The sequence below is a fragment of the Atheta coriaria genome, unplaced genomic scaffold (genome assembly GCF_025399875.1).
Source record: "Atheta coriaria isolate IRGN ID8LTWV9N9 unplaced genomic scaffold, Caltech_Dcor_3.1 hic_scaffold_8_pilon, whole genome shotgun sequence".
NCBI lineage: Eukaryota > Metazoa > Arthropoda > Insecta > Coleoptera > Staphylinidae > Dalotia > Dalotia coriaria.
This window is the reverse complement of record NW_027045450.1, coordinates 912,294-928,504: the sequence shown is the minus strand read 5'-3', so window position 1 is coordinate 928,504 and position 16,211 is coordinate 912,294. Positions and strand designations below refer to the sequence as shown.

The window sequence follows — 16,211 nt, the reverse complement described above, 5'->3', positions numbered from 1 at the left end:
GAAAACGCTGTATAAATAAGGCAATTAAAGAGCGCGCGCTTAATCGGAATGTAATCTGTTTTAAATGGACGCAATTATTATGCGTTTAGGGGTCGAAACAAATGATTACCATCTTGAGATTTCCCTGCGTACCTAATTACAACTGAAATGTTTAAAATTTCACATCGAAATCGAAATAATTGCACGGAAATGCGAAAAGTTACTCACATTCGACGTCGACGATGATGCGCTTGCTGACCGACGGCGGCACTCCGTTGGTGGCGATGCACAGATACGCGCCCATTTCCGTCCGGCTGATGCGGGTCAGGTTCAGCTGGTCGCCGTCGTACACGTTCACTGCGAACACATTCAGAAGAAGACGAGAGTCCAGCGATAAATTAGCTTCGGCAGCAGCCGCGAGAGATGGCCAGTATATTACGGCGGCGGCGGCGGCGGCGGTAAGATTAAAGACCGCCGCCACCACACGCACACACATTCAACACACATGGGAGGTGTAGGGTATTGGATATAGCGTGTATTTTTGGATTGGGGTAGTTTAGTCAAGCGACGGATATATCTGCCGTGCAGATAAAAGTCGCAAGTTTAATGAGAATTTCAACTTGATTGCTGATTAACGGCCGATATTCGAGGCTCGATTTAATCAATTTCAGTAAGTGAAACTTGGATACGGATTATCTACTCGTACTACCCCCACTCCTCTTTGTTGGTTTATTTTTTAATAGTGTTTTAAGGAATATTATTTAAAGAAATGTCGTTTGTGAAAAATAAGGGTTGGAAAGCCGGGGTTTATTCCGAGGGACTATATCAACCCTGAGCAACAAAAAAAAACAGCCGTGTTTTCTTGCGAAACGGCCGCTTGTAAAACATTCACGTACTGCGACAATTCTCATGCCTCTACTTGTTTCATCCCTTCTATTTTTTTGTTATTTTTGGTGTGTTTTTTGTTTGTGAAAGCGTAGAAACGTCGAGGAAATGCTTAAAAACGGAACAGCTGCTATTTCCTACTTAGTCACATATTATATTTCATTTCTATAGATTAAAATGTCCGAAGGAGCTTTGCCACCTTGCGAAGAAATATGTGGGGGTGTATTTTGCGATGTCTGCAACCCACCCACCACACTGGTTTTACTTTGAGCGCTGCATACTCATAATATAAATGTTTCTAGGGTGAGTGTCGCTAAATTATTTTTATCTCTTCGGCTTCGGTTTGTGCTTTGTGTTTTCTCTATAGAAATAAAAAATATAAAAAAGCCGTGGCCACAAATCTTGCCGTGCAAATTATGTGCGCATTGTTTCCGCTCGTATCAAATTCGGTTTATGCGGTAATTGGGTTTTAATTGCAGTCCAGTGTGTATATCCACCTTTATTGTGGGCAGAGTCGGGTACCTACGCGTTTTGTGCTTTAATTGTTGCGTTAAAATTTATGTTTTTGAATAATGTACGCGGGTCAGTATGCGGGTGAGAGTGTATGTTAGGTAGGTCATGATGCAAACATTAGTGCGCTGACCTTATTAGATGATCCCGAGATTGTGAACGTGATACACGCCAGACGTCCGACCCGAATTGGGTGCGTTAATTAACATTTCCATTGGATTTAATTTGCGATGCATACGTTGCCTGCATGCAATTCGATCTTTTACTACATTCCGGCGGGTTGTAAAACCATTTAATGTACAGAATATGCAGAGATTTAACTTCAATAGATTTAATTATTAATTAATATGTTTTACTATATTTGTTTGGATATAACTGAGTATAAGTGACCTTGTGCGCGCATATTACTTAAATATAATTCATTATTACGCCTGGAGATGGCGCTAGTATGCAGATATTTGTAGAAAATAAGAATCTAGTTTATCGCTTCAAGTTGTGTATTTTGGTAGTGTTAAACTCGTGTCGATGTGAGATCACGCGATTTTGTGCAGCAGGTTTTGTTTTTATCAGTTGTGTTTGTTTACATCCGCATATCTTCGCGCCGTGTACATTCATGCACTGCATTCAACTCGAATAGTTTGTATTCTTAAATATTATATGAGTATTCGCATTTTCGCATTCAAAACAACAATATTCAACTCTTAAAATATTAAATTATGATTTATTAAATAACAGAAATAGTTTAAATAATTTAGATCTTTAGAAATTACAAAGGAAATCATGAGTTGTTTATTTTATTATAATTGCTTGCAAAAGAATCTAACATTAATTGAAAATTAATATCCAATTTTATTTTCCCAACTAAGAAAATGACCTCCCTTCAACTTTTCAAACACAATATCGATCCGCAAAGTGCAAAACTGGAATTTAATTAAAAACTTAAACCTTTAAGTGCTGTTTATTTTTATTGCGCAGTTCAATTAAATGAAATCTAATCGGTGCAATCAATTAGGCTTCGCAACTTCCAACCGAATGAAATTCGACACTCCCCGGTTGCTTTTCTTTGTGTATTTCCGCCACCGCCGCCCCCACACAACCCGGCAGGCATTTCAGTTTGTTCGGTGTTTAAATTTATGATTAGCAATTATGTTCCACACGAGTTTCGAGGCGAATCAATCATATTTAAATCAACATCAAAGTCGACGTACGCGTATCTTGATGGCATGTGCCTAATTTGCTTTTGTTGCGCGTGCGTACACTCGTCGTAGGTAGAGAATGTTTAGGGGTTGTGTGTGGATGCGCGGCTGAAATTGAAGGGCTCTCATCTCGCGTTTTATCTGCATAAATGATAACGTCCGCTGCGGGCGCGGACCCGACGTTAGATTAGCCGCTGCAATATTTAGCAGCCACGGCGGCGGCAACGGCGGCGGTAAAGGTCGTGAGCAGAGAGGGTATCTTTAACATTTCAAGCAAAGGGAGACATGGAAATTTTATACAAAATAGAAAAAAGGTTCAGCGCATACAAATAAATACTTTTTATTTATAAAATTTTCCATTTTTTGTTATTTCAAGCATTGTTTATTATTTGTTAAACTTGTATTTTTGCACATGCATAGATTATTTATTTATGTATCATATACCGTGAAAATTTTGAAAATCCATTGAATAGTTTAGAAATTACACGCGAAAATGTATGTATATTTAATGTTCGCGTTTCTGACGTTTAATTTAAGTTCTAAGGTGCACTCTGCGGCGCGCAGTGCATCCTTTCTTCTTTATCCCAGCGCGAATTTAATCGAATTGCTTAATATCGACAACTGGGAATGCGGGGGCTAGTTGGCTCGCCGACCGCGTTCGGAATTCCTTCAGGTCGACACGCCGGAGTTAATTAAAGGAGACTCTTTGGTCCCGCGCGCGCGTACACACACATAGCGAGGAGAACTTCCACTCCCGGCTGCTTTCAACAATCTGTATTCCTCCTGGCTCACGCGGTTGCATTGCATGCGACGTGCCGCCATTGTTCGCTATTATGCTTCATCTTCACGGCGGTTCACGATCTCCAAGTCAAAATTACGCCAGTCATAACCTCCACAAAACCATCAAGGCGTCTTAATTACAAATAATTGTCTCGCCAATTCGACAATATCTAACGCGTCCGTGGAATCTAAATTATTCGCTGGTTATCTTTTGTTAGGTTAGGTTGGAAGTCACGTTTGGTTTAATTAAAGTGCACACTTTACATTAAGTGTATTATGTAAAAGATTGCGTCTGAGGTGTGGGGTCCTGTATGTAGAGTATGTAGACTGTGTGTAGACCCCTGTCATTCTGGATGCGCGCGGGCTGTAAAGCGTTTAAAGACCCAAGGACTCTGGGCGGACCCCGCGGACCGTGAAATATGTTTATGGTCGGTACTCCCGGGTAACTGGGTAGCTTGTGCTTGCGCTTCTTCGAGGGTTAGCCTTCTATAAATATTTAATATTGCATCCGAGCAGCACGAAACCCCTGCCCACACACACGCCTCACAGTTTGCAGGCAGAGGCCCATGACTTGCTCAAGTTATCCAAGATGCATTACTTTTATCCACCCAAGGAGAAGTAAATAAAGAAATAGGAAAATTATTAAAGCCCCCGCGAAGATGGATGGGAACAGCGACTTGACAAATTGCGTTTTATCAATTGTCAGGAGTTGTATTCGTTTTATTTCGTCGTCGTACCTTTCTTGCGTCGCTCGACCGAAATGGCCTGTCCGTCCTCACGCCGCCACATTATCTTGGGGCTGGGAAAGCCGTCCGCCTTGCAAGTGAGGCTGATGTTTTGATTCTCGCGGATCGCCACCGTTGATTGAGTGCTCTCCGAGTCCAATATGTTGGGCGGCACTGCAACAATAACACAAATTAATTCCGACCACTGCCACCGGTGTGTGTGTGTGTAAATCCATTGTCCTGCAGCAATAATAGACACAAAGGAAGACGAAGAAGTCGATTAATCCACTTATTGCGTTAACCCTAATTTGCGCGCGCCGGTAATAAAGTTCCATAAATGAAAATGAAAATACGAAACGCGAAATGAGAAAACAGAAAAGTAGGAAGCGGAAAAGATAAATAGTTATTAGAGAGTGAGGGGGAAGGGAGCAGCGTGAGTCTAATTGAATGCGAATGGGAACTGATGAGACGACAGTCTAAGAAGACAAAGAAACTGGTATTAGGACTCACCGACGACCTGAAGGTATCCGACTTGACTGATCATCGGATTGGTGTTCACCTGACACATGTAGTAGCCGCGGTCTTCCTGCTGCACACTGTTGACGTGCAGCAGCCATGTTTTGGCGTTGTCGTGCGATACACTGAAGCGTGGCACCCGGGAGATGACATGTCGATGTATTGTCAGGATCATCTGACGATCTATGTGAATCCATGCGACCTGCAAGCCAAATAAAAAAAAATCACAGTTAACAAACATCCACCCTCTCGGTATAAGGACGCAAGGACCCAAGGTAAACACATCAGCGAATAATGGCCGTCTCTTTTTTCATTGCGATAATTACCCATTGGGGTCGAGGGCATTTTTCTGAAAGCGATATAGAGTTACCAGACATCCAGACCACTTCAACGCAAGTTGACAAGTTCCAACTTGAAACTTGAAACCGCGCAAGTTGCAATGGACGCTCGGAATCATTCATGAGCTGCGCGCCGATTAGTTATTCCATTCTGGTTGTCATCTCCTCGGTGATCTTAATTTACACTACCCGGGTGTAGCTACCTAAATTCTGTATGTCGTGATGTCGTAGATATCGATATTCGTTGTTTTAGTTAGCGAAAGCCGATTGTTTATTCGGTGAGTTTGGGAGCCATAATCTTGGACCTAGCGATGCGTGAGCTTGATCGCTACTTCAAAGATACCCTAGTATAGAGATATACCCGGGTATCTCCAACAAGCGAGCGTATGGATATCCTATTAGCTTAAATTCCCGCATTAGCGTCGGATTATTACTGGGCCCCAAAATCTCCACCAATTCCACCCAACATGAATCCGTGTATGCTTGTGCCTGGAACCTTGTCTCCCGATTGCAATTTATCTCCCCGGAGAATTCTACAATGTCTATCCAGCGGCAACAGGAACAGCGCAGGAGGGAATTCGAGGAATTGTTATCTAAAGATGCAGAAAGAGAAAACGAGAAACACTCGTTACCCGCGTTGTTGTAGAGTAGGTGATTGTTGGGTGGTAATGGGAGTGTGGGACATTGTCGTGGGAGTGTGTTTTATCCAGCAATTAAACACTTCATTAGAGTGAGTGCTGCGAGTGTTTTCACGGCACGCGTCGACGTGTGCAAACGCCGAGGATTTGGCATTCGGCGTCGAAGCGATGTAATTGATTAACGCCTTTCGTGGGCGTAGAAATGTCACACTCCCCAGAGAGGGGGCAGAATACTAAATCACTGCAATTCCAGCTTTAATTTAACATATAGCTCACAAGATATTCCTTCATCGAGATGATGTCTGCAAACTTAATTTTGCATCTCAAGTATTAAACATTAAACTAATTCTTAGTTCAATTTGTTTTATGACAATTCTACAATTGTAATTCTCCATCATCAAACTGATGAGGTGAGGTTATGAAGTGGCCAGTACCGCCATCTGTTGGCGCTGGCATTGTCATCGCTTCTGTTTTACGCGTTTCCGCTTGTTTACACGCTTGACATGCACGCGCATTGTTGTCAAACTTTTAAATGGCACTAAGCATTCATGAAGCAATTAATATAACCTGGGGAGCTGCACACACATGCGTCTATATGTGTATAGCACTCATGTTTGTGAACAAACGAAATTCTCCAGCACCAGCGGAATGTGCTTGACTTCAGCTCAGCTGTGTGTATGAATTCCACTTCTCACGCTGCCATTCCAACTACAGATTAATCTGTGCTAATTTGTAATGTATGATGAATTAGATAGCAATATATTTTGTTTCTTTTGACCAAAGTTCAATTGGCAAATAAACGATTGAAGTGATTTACAAGCGCATCAAATGTTTTAACGACGGCGGCGAATTGCCGATAAAACGCCGACGACAAACATCGTCCGCGTCGTTCTGTTTATTTTTTCTGAGCACCCCTCGCGTTTGCGGCTTTTTTGTGCGGGATGGGGCAGCGTGTAAACAGTTGCGTTCGTGTGTATCTTGAAATTTGTTCGTCGCATTCGCGTAATTAACATATTTACTCAACGAAATGTTCAAATTTATCGTGCGCATTAATCACGCCGCTTAATTAAAATAAATTGCGATTAGGGGAATGTTGTCCTTTGGAAACGGCACAAAATTGCGGTTTGTGAACAGAAATATATCCAAACGAACGCAAAATTATGTTTTGTATTGAACTTTTTGCCTGCGACTTCGCCCTGGTAGTGTTTAATAAAAATGTAATTCGTTTTTTACTCTCTTGTCTTAGACATGGTATGTGTCAATTCTATCAGTAAGTAATATTAGCAACTTTATTTTATAGAAATTAATTATAATTATATAAAGAATTGATAATAATGCACTTCAGCGCGCCATCTCGGGTTCAACAATTTAACTGCAATTATGATTGAATTTCTATGCCAACTTTTATCCTATAGAAAAGGGCTGTCTTTAGGTTTTTCCCGGTAATAATTCGAATTTTTCTCGCCGTAAAAACCATCCTTGGACCTTAACGAACATTTACAAAAAGAATTGACCAAATTGGTCTAGGCGTTGTTGAGTTATGCGCTTACCAACAAATTTTGCGATTCATTTTTACATTATAGATAGATTTACTTTTAAAATAGTGCAGAAACTAATGATTTTCGCCTAAATGTGAAAAAACGAAATAATCATCGAAAGAAAAATCGTCTTTTCGTTTATGCTGCAACTATAGTGCTGGTTTTTTCCTTCAATGATGCATCGCAGCGCGCGTGATAAATTTACCACTAACATAAGTAACACGTTCGCCCTGCGCCGCGATATATTGCACCATTGCTGAGATGCAGCCACAAAAATATTGCGCGCCGCTTCGAATTGACTGCATCATTTACCGCAAGCAAACCAAGCGCCCGACTTGCTACGTGTTTGTTTTAAAGATTCAAATCATCAAAACATTTTTAAAAAGTCACTCTTGTTTTCTTCAATCGTAAAAAACACGTCGACATTATTTTCTTCTGCAACTCGTCGAGGTTTTTTTTTTTTTAGATTTCCGACGAAGACGTAGGACGATATCGGAAACGCATCAGCGACGATGTTGATTCGATTCGACCGCGAATCACTTTGAATACCGAAATAAGTTGCAACGCTCATGCATATATGCATTAGTTTAGCCCTCTGCCGAACTCGCGCGCAAACAAAAAACAGGAAAATATCAATTTCTGGTGGCAGCGCGGCGTCGAAAAAATATTTGAAAACAACGAAAAAACTGAGCCGCGCCACGCCGGAAAAAATTGTATCTAGGGAGCAACAGGCAAAAATTGAACAGCAAATAAATTAGTCCGACCAATGGAGATGAAAAAAATATTGTTGGGGCCGGAGAGATTTTTGATTTTGTTGATTCTGCTAACAAATCGTCGGGTATTCGGAAATTTAAACCAGCCGCAGTATGTAAATGTGTTTTTTGCATGTTTGCGCGTGGGATTCAGCCGGCATTGATACGATAATGTAAATATAAACGTTTTGCCCTCGTTTTCCAACCGAGCCTCACCCTCCGCATCGCCTTCAAATGTTGCGCACGCTGGCAAAATTGCATTGTCGTAAACGGCAGGTGAGAAAATATCGCAAATGTCAGCGTGCAGCGCGTGAAAAATCCTCTCGAGGTGTGGAAAAGCTAAATTTTGAATAATGCACGCGCGCCGATAAAAACTTTTCCGGGGTTTGATAATCGTTTAATGTGGAAATCATTCATGAACATTCGAAATCGATATTGAATGCCGCGGCGCGCAAATCCGAACATTATAACTTACAAAGAACATTCCGAAAATATTTATGAACTTGAAAATTTCCTTATGTACGCCTCGTGAAATACGGAAAGTATGCGAACGACGGCGAAATTTTCCCTTTTTGCGAATTTACATGTTTCGCTAAGTGCGGCCTTTTGCTCGATTTCGACTGCTGCTCCAGTTTCATCTCTTTCTCAATTTTATGCCACAACTTTCTCATTGGCGCAGCAAAAGACAATGTGGAATGTGTGGCGGTAGACAAGTAGGCACCGGGGGTGGATGTGTAAGAGGGTAAAATTGCTGTGTGCTGCTGGGGTAGTGCTATTATAATATCCGTATAATAAGGCGCCGAGGAAACCGCGCGCGGCGCCGGTTATCGATGATTATTATGCCGCGTTGTAAGATAATCTCGGGGCTAAACAATCCCCCTGTTTGCGCCACAGTCCCAGCGGGGCCGCCGGGGGCCGTGAGTCGTGTCGCCGCCGCAGATCATTACCAACAACCAGCTGCCGGCCGGAAACCTGCTGCGACACGCAAAATGCAAAACTGGATATGAAGATCATCGCCGTCCTAAAATAAAATATAAAATGCAAAAAGCACAGAAAAAGTTTTAATAATAATTTTATTCCTTTGTTTTAGATTCGAAACGTAACCCGAGGGAAAAGGGTAACGCGGTATCTTTATCCAGGTGAGTTAAAACCGGAAGTAATACAATGGGCGATAAATTATCTAGAATTGAATGGAGAACGGGGGCAATTGAAAAAATGCGAGTATTTCCGCCGTTCCGGTTTGTCATTGTCTTCGCTTACTCGTGCTTTGCCGTTTCCATCTGTCCGCTGGGCAATAAAAAAGTATTAAAGCGATAATTGCCATCGCAGACGCAGTTTTCACCCAATTTTCCTTCAAACAGATAATGATAATGCTTGCGCGAGTTTTTCCCCGGCGCGCTCGGCGGCTTTTGTACGCGCGCGTGCGGTGAAATCGTTCGGTGTTAATTCGTTTTTAAAACGCGAGATGTTTCGCCTAGCGCTGCCGGCGAAAATTAAGAGGATATTTGCGGAAAGCGCAAGTTTGGCGCGCCCGCTGTTAGTTAGTCCAATTATGAGGACGACGCTTATTATCTGCCGGCGTCGTACACGCCGCCCGGATATGATAATGGGTGCGCAGCTGTATTTTCCCGAGTTATGATAATGTTTTTCTCCATTAACATAAAACATGTAACTGGAGGCGCGAACGGCACCGCCGCCGCCGAACCGACTATGTGGCGAGCAGCCACAGCCGCCGCCACCACTGCCGGCTTCCTTCTTCACCTGCTCGGGTGCCATCTTTTGTTGCGGCAGCCACGTGGGAAGCAATTAACGCTTCCCGACACGCTAACCTGTCATTAGTTGATATTGAACTTATTTAAACAATAACGAAATTCATTCAATTTGCAAATTGATAATAACACGCTGCATTAAACTCATCATTTGCATATTACTCCTACACGATTATGTCTTCATTTAAATAATTACGCAGAGTAAAATTTTATTTTTATTATCTCTTAGCTTTCCACATAATTTTAATAGTATTGTCTTTGGGTGCTCTTCAACCCCTTAAGCCTCCTCTATACGCGTAGTTAAAATCATCGTCTAAGATTACAAATAAAATCAATTTGTCGGCGGTGGCGGCGGTGGAGGCGGTTGAGCGCACGTCGCTCGAGCAGCGCTTATAAGAAGATTAACACTAAACGGGTTACACTAATCAGGTTAACACGCTGCGGACGAGAGGACGCCCGATTGCGATATCCGCTTCTACACTTGCTTTTAGTTTGTGCCCGGCTGTAAGAAGGCAACAAATTGAAATTATTAATTAATTACTTAATTCGTCGTCGTCGTCGTTTCATTTCGTCGGCGCGATGAAAAACACACCGACACGCCGACGGTGTGCCAAACCGGAAGACGGAAATTAATTAAACGGAAACGTATTTATTTTCTTTGATATGTTTAATATAGCGATATGTCGAAATTGCGTTCGTTTGATCAGGAAATTTTCATTGCGAATGTTGAGTAATTTATTGTGTGAAATTTAAACTTTGTTTCCGCATTCGGAATTCGAGTTTCAATTGGTTGCAGTCGCCATTAATAAAATGCACGTTTATTTTAAGACCGCACTATTTCCGGAAAATTTAGATTTTAGGTTAGGTTTTGACTTAATTCTATGAAAGCAATTGTCGACTTCCGTCTGCAACTGCTTCACACATCGTTTCCTCCGCAAGCGAATCGCCGGAGATCGGAAGTGCGTGCCGGAAGAAAGTTTCCAACTCACTTCCGATTTCCCTCTGCCCTTAGTCGTATATTGTTATCCGATTAGATTACAATCGTGAGATTTACGAAATTTAAACACAGACCAATCATATAATACTTCCCCGAACAAAATCGTATGATGAACATGCATGTGTTGTTAACTGTGACATCATTAAATATAAACGCTGGTGTTGTGTCGACGAGTATCAAAAATTTAAAAAGTTTGCTTGTTCATTGGGGATATGCCAGCCGGCTGGATGTGTCGAGCTTGTCGGCTCATCAAGTGCCTGCGCCGCCCACCCGGGTTGATGGAACAAAGCGAAATTATTTACATAAAATCACGGATTATATTAGGCCGCTCGCCGCCGCCACCGCTGCCATTGCTGGCGTCGCGTTCCGACGACACAATTGCACAATGATACCAGCCGGCAGGCTTTTCGCACATATTAATATTTTAAATTTACGGGTGCAAATTTAGCGAAAATGTGCAAACTCGCCCGGGCACATCATATTAGTCATTTGTTTTGTTTAATTAACGCCGGAGGAATTCATTTACTAAATATTTTATTATATTTTTCACTCATTTAAGGAATTTTACATTAAATTCAATAAAAGTTTTTTTTGAATGAAAATATTTATGAAAATACCTTGTATTTTTAGTTTTAATTTATTTTATCTACTTCCAAGTGATACTTTAAACACAGACGGCCGAGGTCGTGACTAAAGTACTTTACTCACGGATTTTAGTCACGGGGTGTAGCTTGCGCGTTGCTAAACGTTTTTAAACTACATGATACTTACTTAATATAGTAACATTTGATTTATCTTCTGTAACGCCCTGTATGTTATCATAAAATTCTCTTTTTAATACTTTAAATGACAGCTAATCGATTGTCCTTTTGATATAATTTAAATTAAATCACATTGATACTCGTAAACACCAAATAATTTCTCCGATATTCAATGTTGAGCGGGGTGATGTTCTATTTCGTATTCCACTAAATCGTATTGTCTGCCAAAAGTGGAAGTTGAAGCAGCACAGTTGAAGTTCTATCACGTTTGCTTCGGCGATCAATTTCCACCTGCTTTTGATTGATTGCGACAGTCTCAATCACCCGGCTCACACCCGCTCCCCCGCCTGCCGCCCGCGCACCACTTGCGCGCTTGTATCTCAGCTTTTACAACCGCAAACATCGTTTACGCGGCACTTCGATTGTAATCCGAGCGCGCCGCGACGTCTACAGCCACGGCGTTTGGTTTTATCACCCTCTTGCGTCACGACGACACCGCGCCACCGCCCCCGGTTGAAATCTCAGCGCTGATCGTCGCGTCGATCGAAGCTCGTTACTTTATTAGCGCACAACTTCCAACTTTCAACTTTTACACCGTTCAACGAAGACATTATCGGAAAATTCTTAAGAAAATTTAAGCGATGTTAGTGTAAGCACAATCTTAGATACGTGTAGGAAAACATAACACAAACAACTTGAAAGTGATGATGGTAATATTTGCTGTCACTGTTAATATTTGCCAATATTTACGCCGTAGATTATCGTAAGCTTTTGAATCCTCACATGAAAAGGGGCGGCTGATTTAAATCTTAATAACCATGGCGTTGGTGGTTTATTTTTACATGCTCAGCATTACACAAACTTAATAAATATTAATTTTTTCATTAACTGCCAAAAATTCATTATCGATATTTTTAATTAACATCGCCAAAATTAATAAATATTAATTATACAATCACCAAATTAATTAAATACGCTGAATATTTCATTTGAAAATATTGAAATGTCCAATTGAAGATGCAAATTGTTTTAAACGTTAGTCAAAGTCTGACAACAATGTAATGTGACATATGCAACCAGATGTGCATTTTAGTGTGTATTGGCTTGCATAGCTAACATTGTATTGTGTAATTTTGTGTGTGCGCAATTACGAAATGAATGTTTGTCAAATATTCGCATCGCACGATGCATAAATATTATGATGCGCGATGCAAACAAGTCACAATTACCTTCTATCTGCGCACCCACAGCTTCCAGCCCATGTGGCTAATAACGATAATGATAACAATCACCCACGACTATAAATTATTTCACTTTGATTTATATCACCGTGCGCGTTAATTTCTAGATTGCAGTATAGACACAAATTATATGTTACATGATGTATTTTTTTCTTTGTGTGGTTCAATGTTCAATATCGTGATGACTCTGTGATACGTTGAGTTTTGCTGCGTTTAGCGCTTGTCTCGCAACGTCGCTGAGATAAATGGAGCTGCGATCCGATTGCAATTAACACTAAATTTTTCGCTTCCCCTTTCTGGCCGCCGGCGGAGAGTCAGGAAGGCACGTATAAATCACGTTCGGATCTTTTTTGCTTTATTCGCCGACGTGTCGTGCCGTTTCTTTGGCGTTGGGGGTGTTTTATGTGTTATACTTTCGTTATGCTCCGGCGCTCGCTGCTCGCGCGCTTCGCTGGTCGATTTCATTCATCATCCGACAATATTGCGCCTTGTCCGATCTTAAATAAGGCTTACACAATGTTCTCGGCGTCGCTGGGGCGGCGTGCTGGTAGATCGTGTTTAAAATTGGTAAAAAATTGGACGCGCTCGAGCACCTCCTCTTCCTTTTCACGTGTGTGCATATTTAGTTGCATACATTTTACATTGTAACCTATTTTAGAGACTTGTAATTTTGAATTTTATACTAGAAATTGTTAAATTTTATTTTTACGAGTTTTTCTTTGTTTTTTTGACTTACCTTGTATGTGCCGAGATTTTCAACGACGCAGGGTAGATTTGCGTCTCTGCCTAAGGCTACTGTGACGTTGGGGATAGGCTCGGCAAAGCGTGGGTCATCTGTCATCGCTGGAAAGCAGAAAAAATATTTATTAAAATCAAAAATTTGAAAAATTGCATTTTTTGCATTTGCTTTCATTTTGTTGCGTTTTATTTGTTGCTTGTCAGCTAGATGTGGCACCAACCATCGATTATGTTTCAGCGGCAATCATTTATCTTGGTCGGCGGATAATAAAATGACCAAAAAGCCAAAAAATCCGTTTGTGAAAATTCATTTTTCAACTTAACTCAAAAAATAATACGCATTAATTGCGTAAAATGAGACTTGTAACTTATAACACTCATTCTGAAAGTATGTTTGCATAAAAGCCAAAAGTAATTTTCTTGAATCAAGTTAAGTCCTTGTTTTTCGACCCAAATTAACAGCGGTTCTGGAGTGCTGTTGATGTTTTGGATGCTGTAGGGCAGTAGGTTGTCCTGATTCGAGGCGTTTTAGTGGTGCGCGCCGACGACAATAACGACCGGCCCGGAGGCCGCGAGGTGCCCGTCCGGGTCGAAAGTTTCGCCGCCCCCGAAGGTGGTTACGCGCGTAGGTAAACGTAATAAAGATGCACCGGAACATAACAATTTAATGGTTTCTAATTCACGACGCGTGCTAATTCCGCACGCCTCGGGGTCAAAAGCCACCGCCGCCGACACCGGCAAGAACAGATGCGCGTTCCATTATGTCCGAAAGATGCGCGCTGCCACCATTATTTCGCGTCTGTATTGTACGTAACATCTGCTCGACGGCGCGCTGCTTATTAATTGAAAATCGCCGCCAAGCGCACAAATCATTAAGCATTAGCCGCACACAGCGCGCCAGCAACGAATATCGGAAGCGTGTTATTAAAATATAATTCTTATTAACGACAAGATTCGACGTCGAGAATATTTCACTTATTTTTCCGCTATGATTTTGAAATTTTCAAAACGCGATGAAAATGTGAAGCAGTTGGTTGTGTGTGATGCGAATTTTGAACACAGCGCCTAAAAACGCAACCAATTTTGATAACGTATGGCCGCAGCGCGGCCCCGAACTTTTTGTACATTACCATGAATTAATCACGTCGAGAGCGCGCGCGACGTGTTTGTCGTCGCGCAGCGCATACGGGGCCATGGGGCATGCGGGTGTAAAAAATGGATCGCGATAGTTCCGAGTGGCGCAGTTGGTCGTGGCTATGAAAAATGATAATGTTTCGATAATAATTTGACGGAAAGACGTCGCGCATACCATTCTGCAACCGAAACCAGCGCCTGCGGTTGATTGTGATGGATTCCCGTAATCAAAATAATGCATATTAATATTATTTCTACATAATCATACATGCAGCCGTAATATTAATCAAAAAATGGTTGTTTGTAAAGTAGGTTTACGATCGAGATGTTTACGTGATAACGTCTTATTGGTGATATAAGTTTTGTTTGTTGCAATTGTTGTAACACTTCACTCGCACTTCACATTTTGTTTTACTGTTAAACATTCAACGAAAACTTAACCGCACGAGAAAATCTCCATTCGTTTGTATGCCGCTAGAGTGAGAGAGACGGAAGATCGGTCCACTCACTCGAACGCTATGCCTGCCTCCGCTCGTGTGGATTCCGCGTGACAAGTTTCACGGAATGACTGGCAGCGCTCGAGATGAGACGGGAGATCGGTCCGTCTCTCTCTCGTTATAACGAGAGGGGGGTATACCTGCGATCGGCCTCGAGAGGCCTCGTGACACAGTTTCTGAACATGTCACCCGACTAAAACGATTTTAAAGACGTTATCACGTCAAAAAATATATTAAATCTACATTTTTTACAATTGAAATTTAATAGATAGCTTCTCTAATATAAAAATGAATCGAAAAATCTGTTGGTAAGCGCATAACTCAATAACGCCTTGACCAATTTGGCCAATTATTTTTTTAAATGTTCGTTAAAGTCCAAGGATGATTTTTATGGCGAAAAAATTGGAATAATTGCCGAGAAAACCCTAAATACAGCCTTTTTTTATAGGATAAAAGTTGGTATTGAGATTCAATCATAGTTATAGTTAAATAGTTGAATCCGAGAGGGCGCGCTGAAGTGCATTATTAACAATTCTTTATATAATTAATTTCTTTAAAATACAATTGCGAATCTTATTGATAGAATTGACACATATTATGTCTAGAACAAGAGAGTAAAAACGAATTACATTTTTATTAAACACTACCAGGACGAAGTCGCGGGCAAAAATTAATTTAAACTAAATATATTTTTTGGATTTTCCGTTTGACATATTTTAAACTTCCATCCGGAAGTGAGGAATATACTGCGCGCCAAGAAGTAGGGTCAGTGATTGACGAGAATCATTCCTCAAGCGTTCGCGCACACGTTTTCCCCTTCGACGTGCGAGTGGCTCAAGAATTTATTCTGCATTCTGCATTCACTCCAGCAAGAAAAAAACGAAAAACAGCTTGAAATATTACAGAAAATTGAAATGTTTTAAATTTTTTTAGTTGCCCGCTGGTACCTACTAGACTAGTCTTTCAAAGATTTATGAAACGATTTTATGGGTTAATGTTCCAGGAGTTTCGAGTTGTTTGACTCGAAACGAGTTCGAGACTCGTTCTAAATGAACTTCGCCTCATTCTACTTGCTACTGCGGAGTCAGGCAGTCTTACAGCTTTAAAGAAATATAGTTGTTGGCGAAAGTTTTCATTGCCAATGAGCGATAAATAAAGGCAGCGCCCACGCACACCTACTCGCATTTCGAAACACTAAATAGCAACACACGAGAGGT

General features: G+C 41.3%; 1 protein-coding gene across 3 annotated transcripts in view; it reads right to left on the bottom strand.

Moving 5' to 3' along the window:
* The window catches only part of DIP-delta (Dpr-interacting protein delta), a 70,416-nt gene that overhangs the window by 16,578 nt on the left and 37,627 nt on the right, over positions 1–16,211 (bottom strand). For 2 of the 3 annotated variants that reach the window (XM_065310221.1, XM_065310223.1), the window contains exons 2-5: positions 13,362–13,468; positions 4,586–4,793; positions 4,088–4,249; positions 208–336 (exon numbers count right to left, since the gene is read on the bottom strand). In XM_065310221.1, coding sequence (XP_065166293.1) covers positions 208–336; positions 4,088–4,249; positions 4,586–4,793; positions 13,362–13,468 — 606 coding nt within the window. Of the gene's footprint in view, positions 1–207; positions 337–4,087; positions 4,250–4,585; positions 4,794–13,361; positions 13,469–14,830; positions 15,217–16,211 lie in introns of those variants that run through there. The other variant, XM_065310222.1, reaches the window with a different exon arrangement.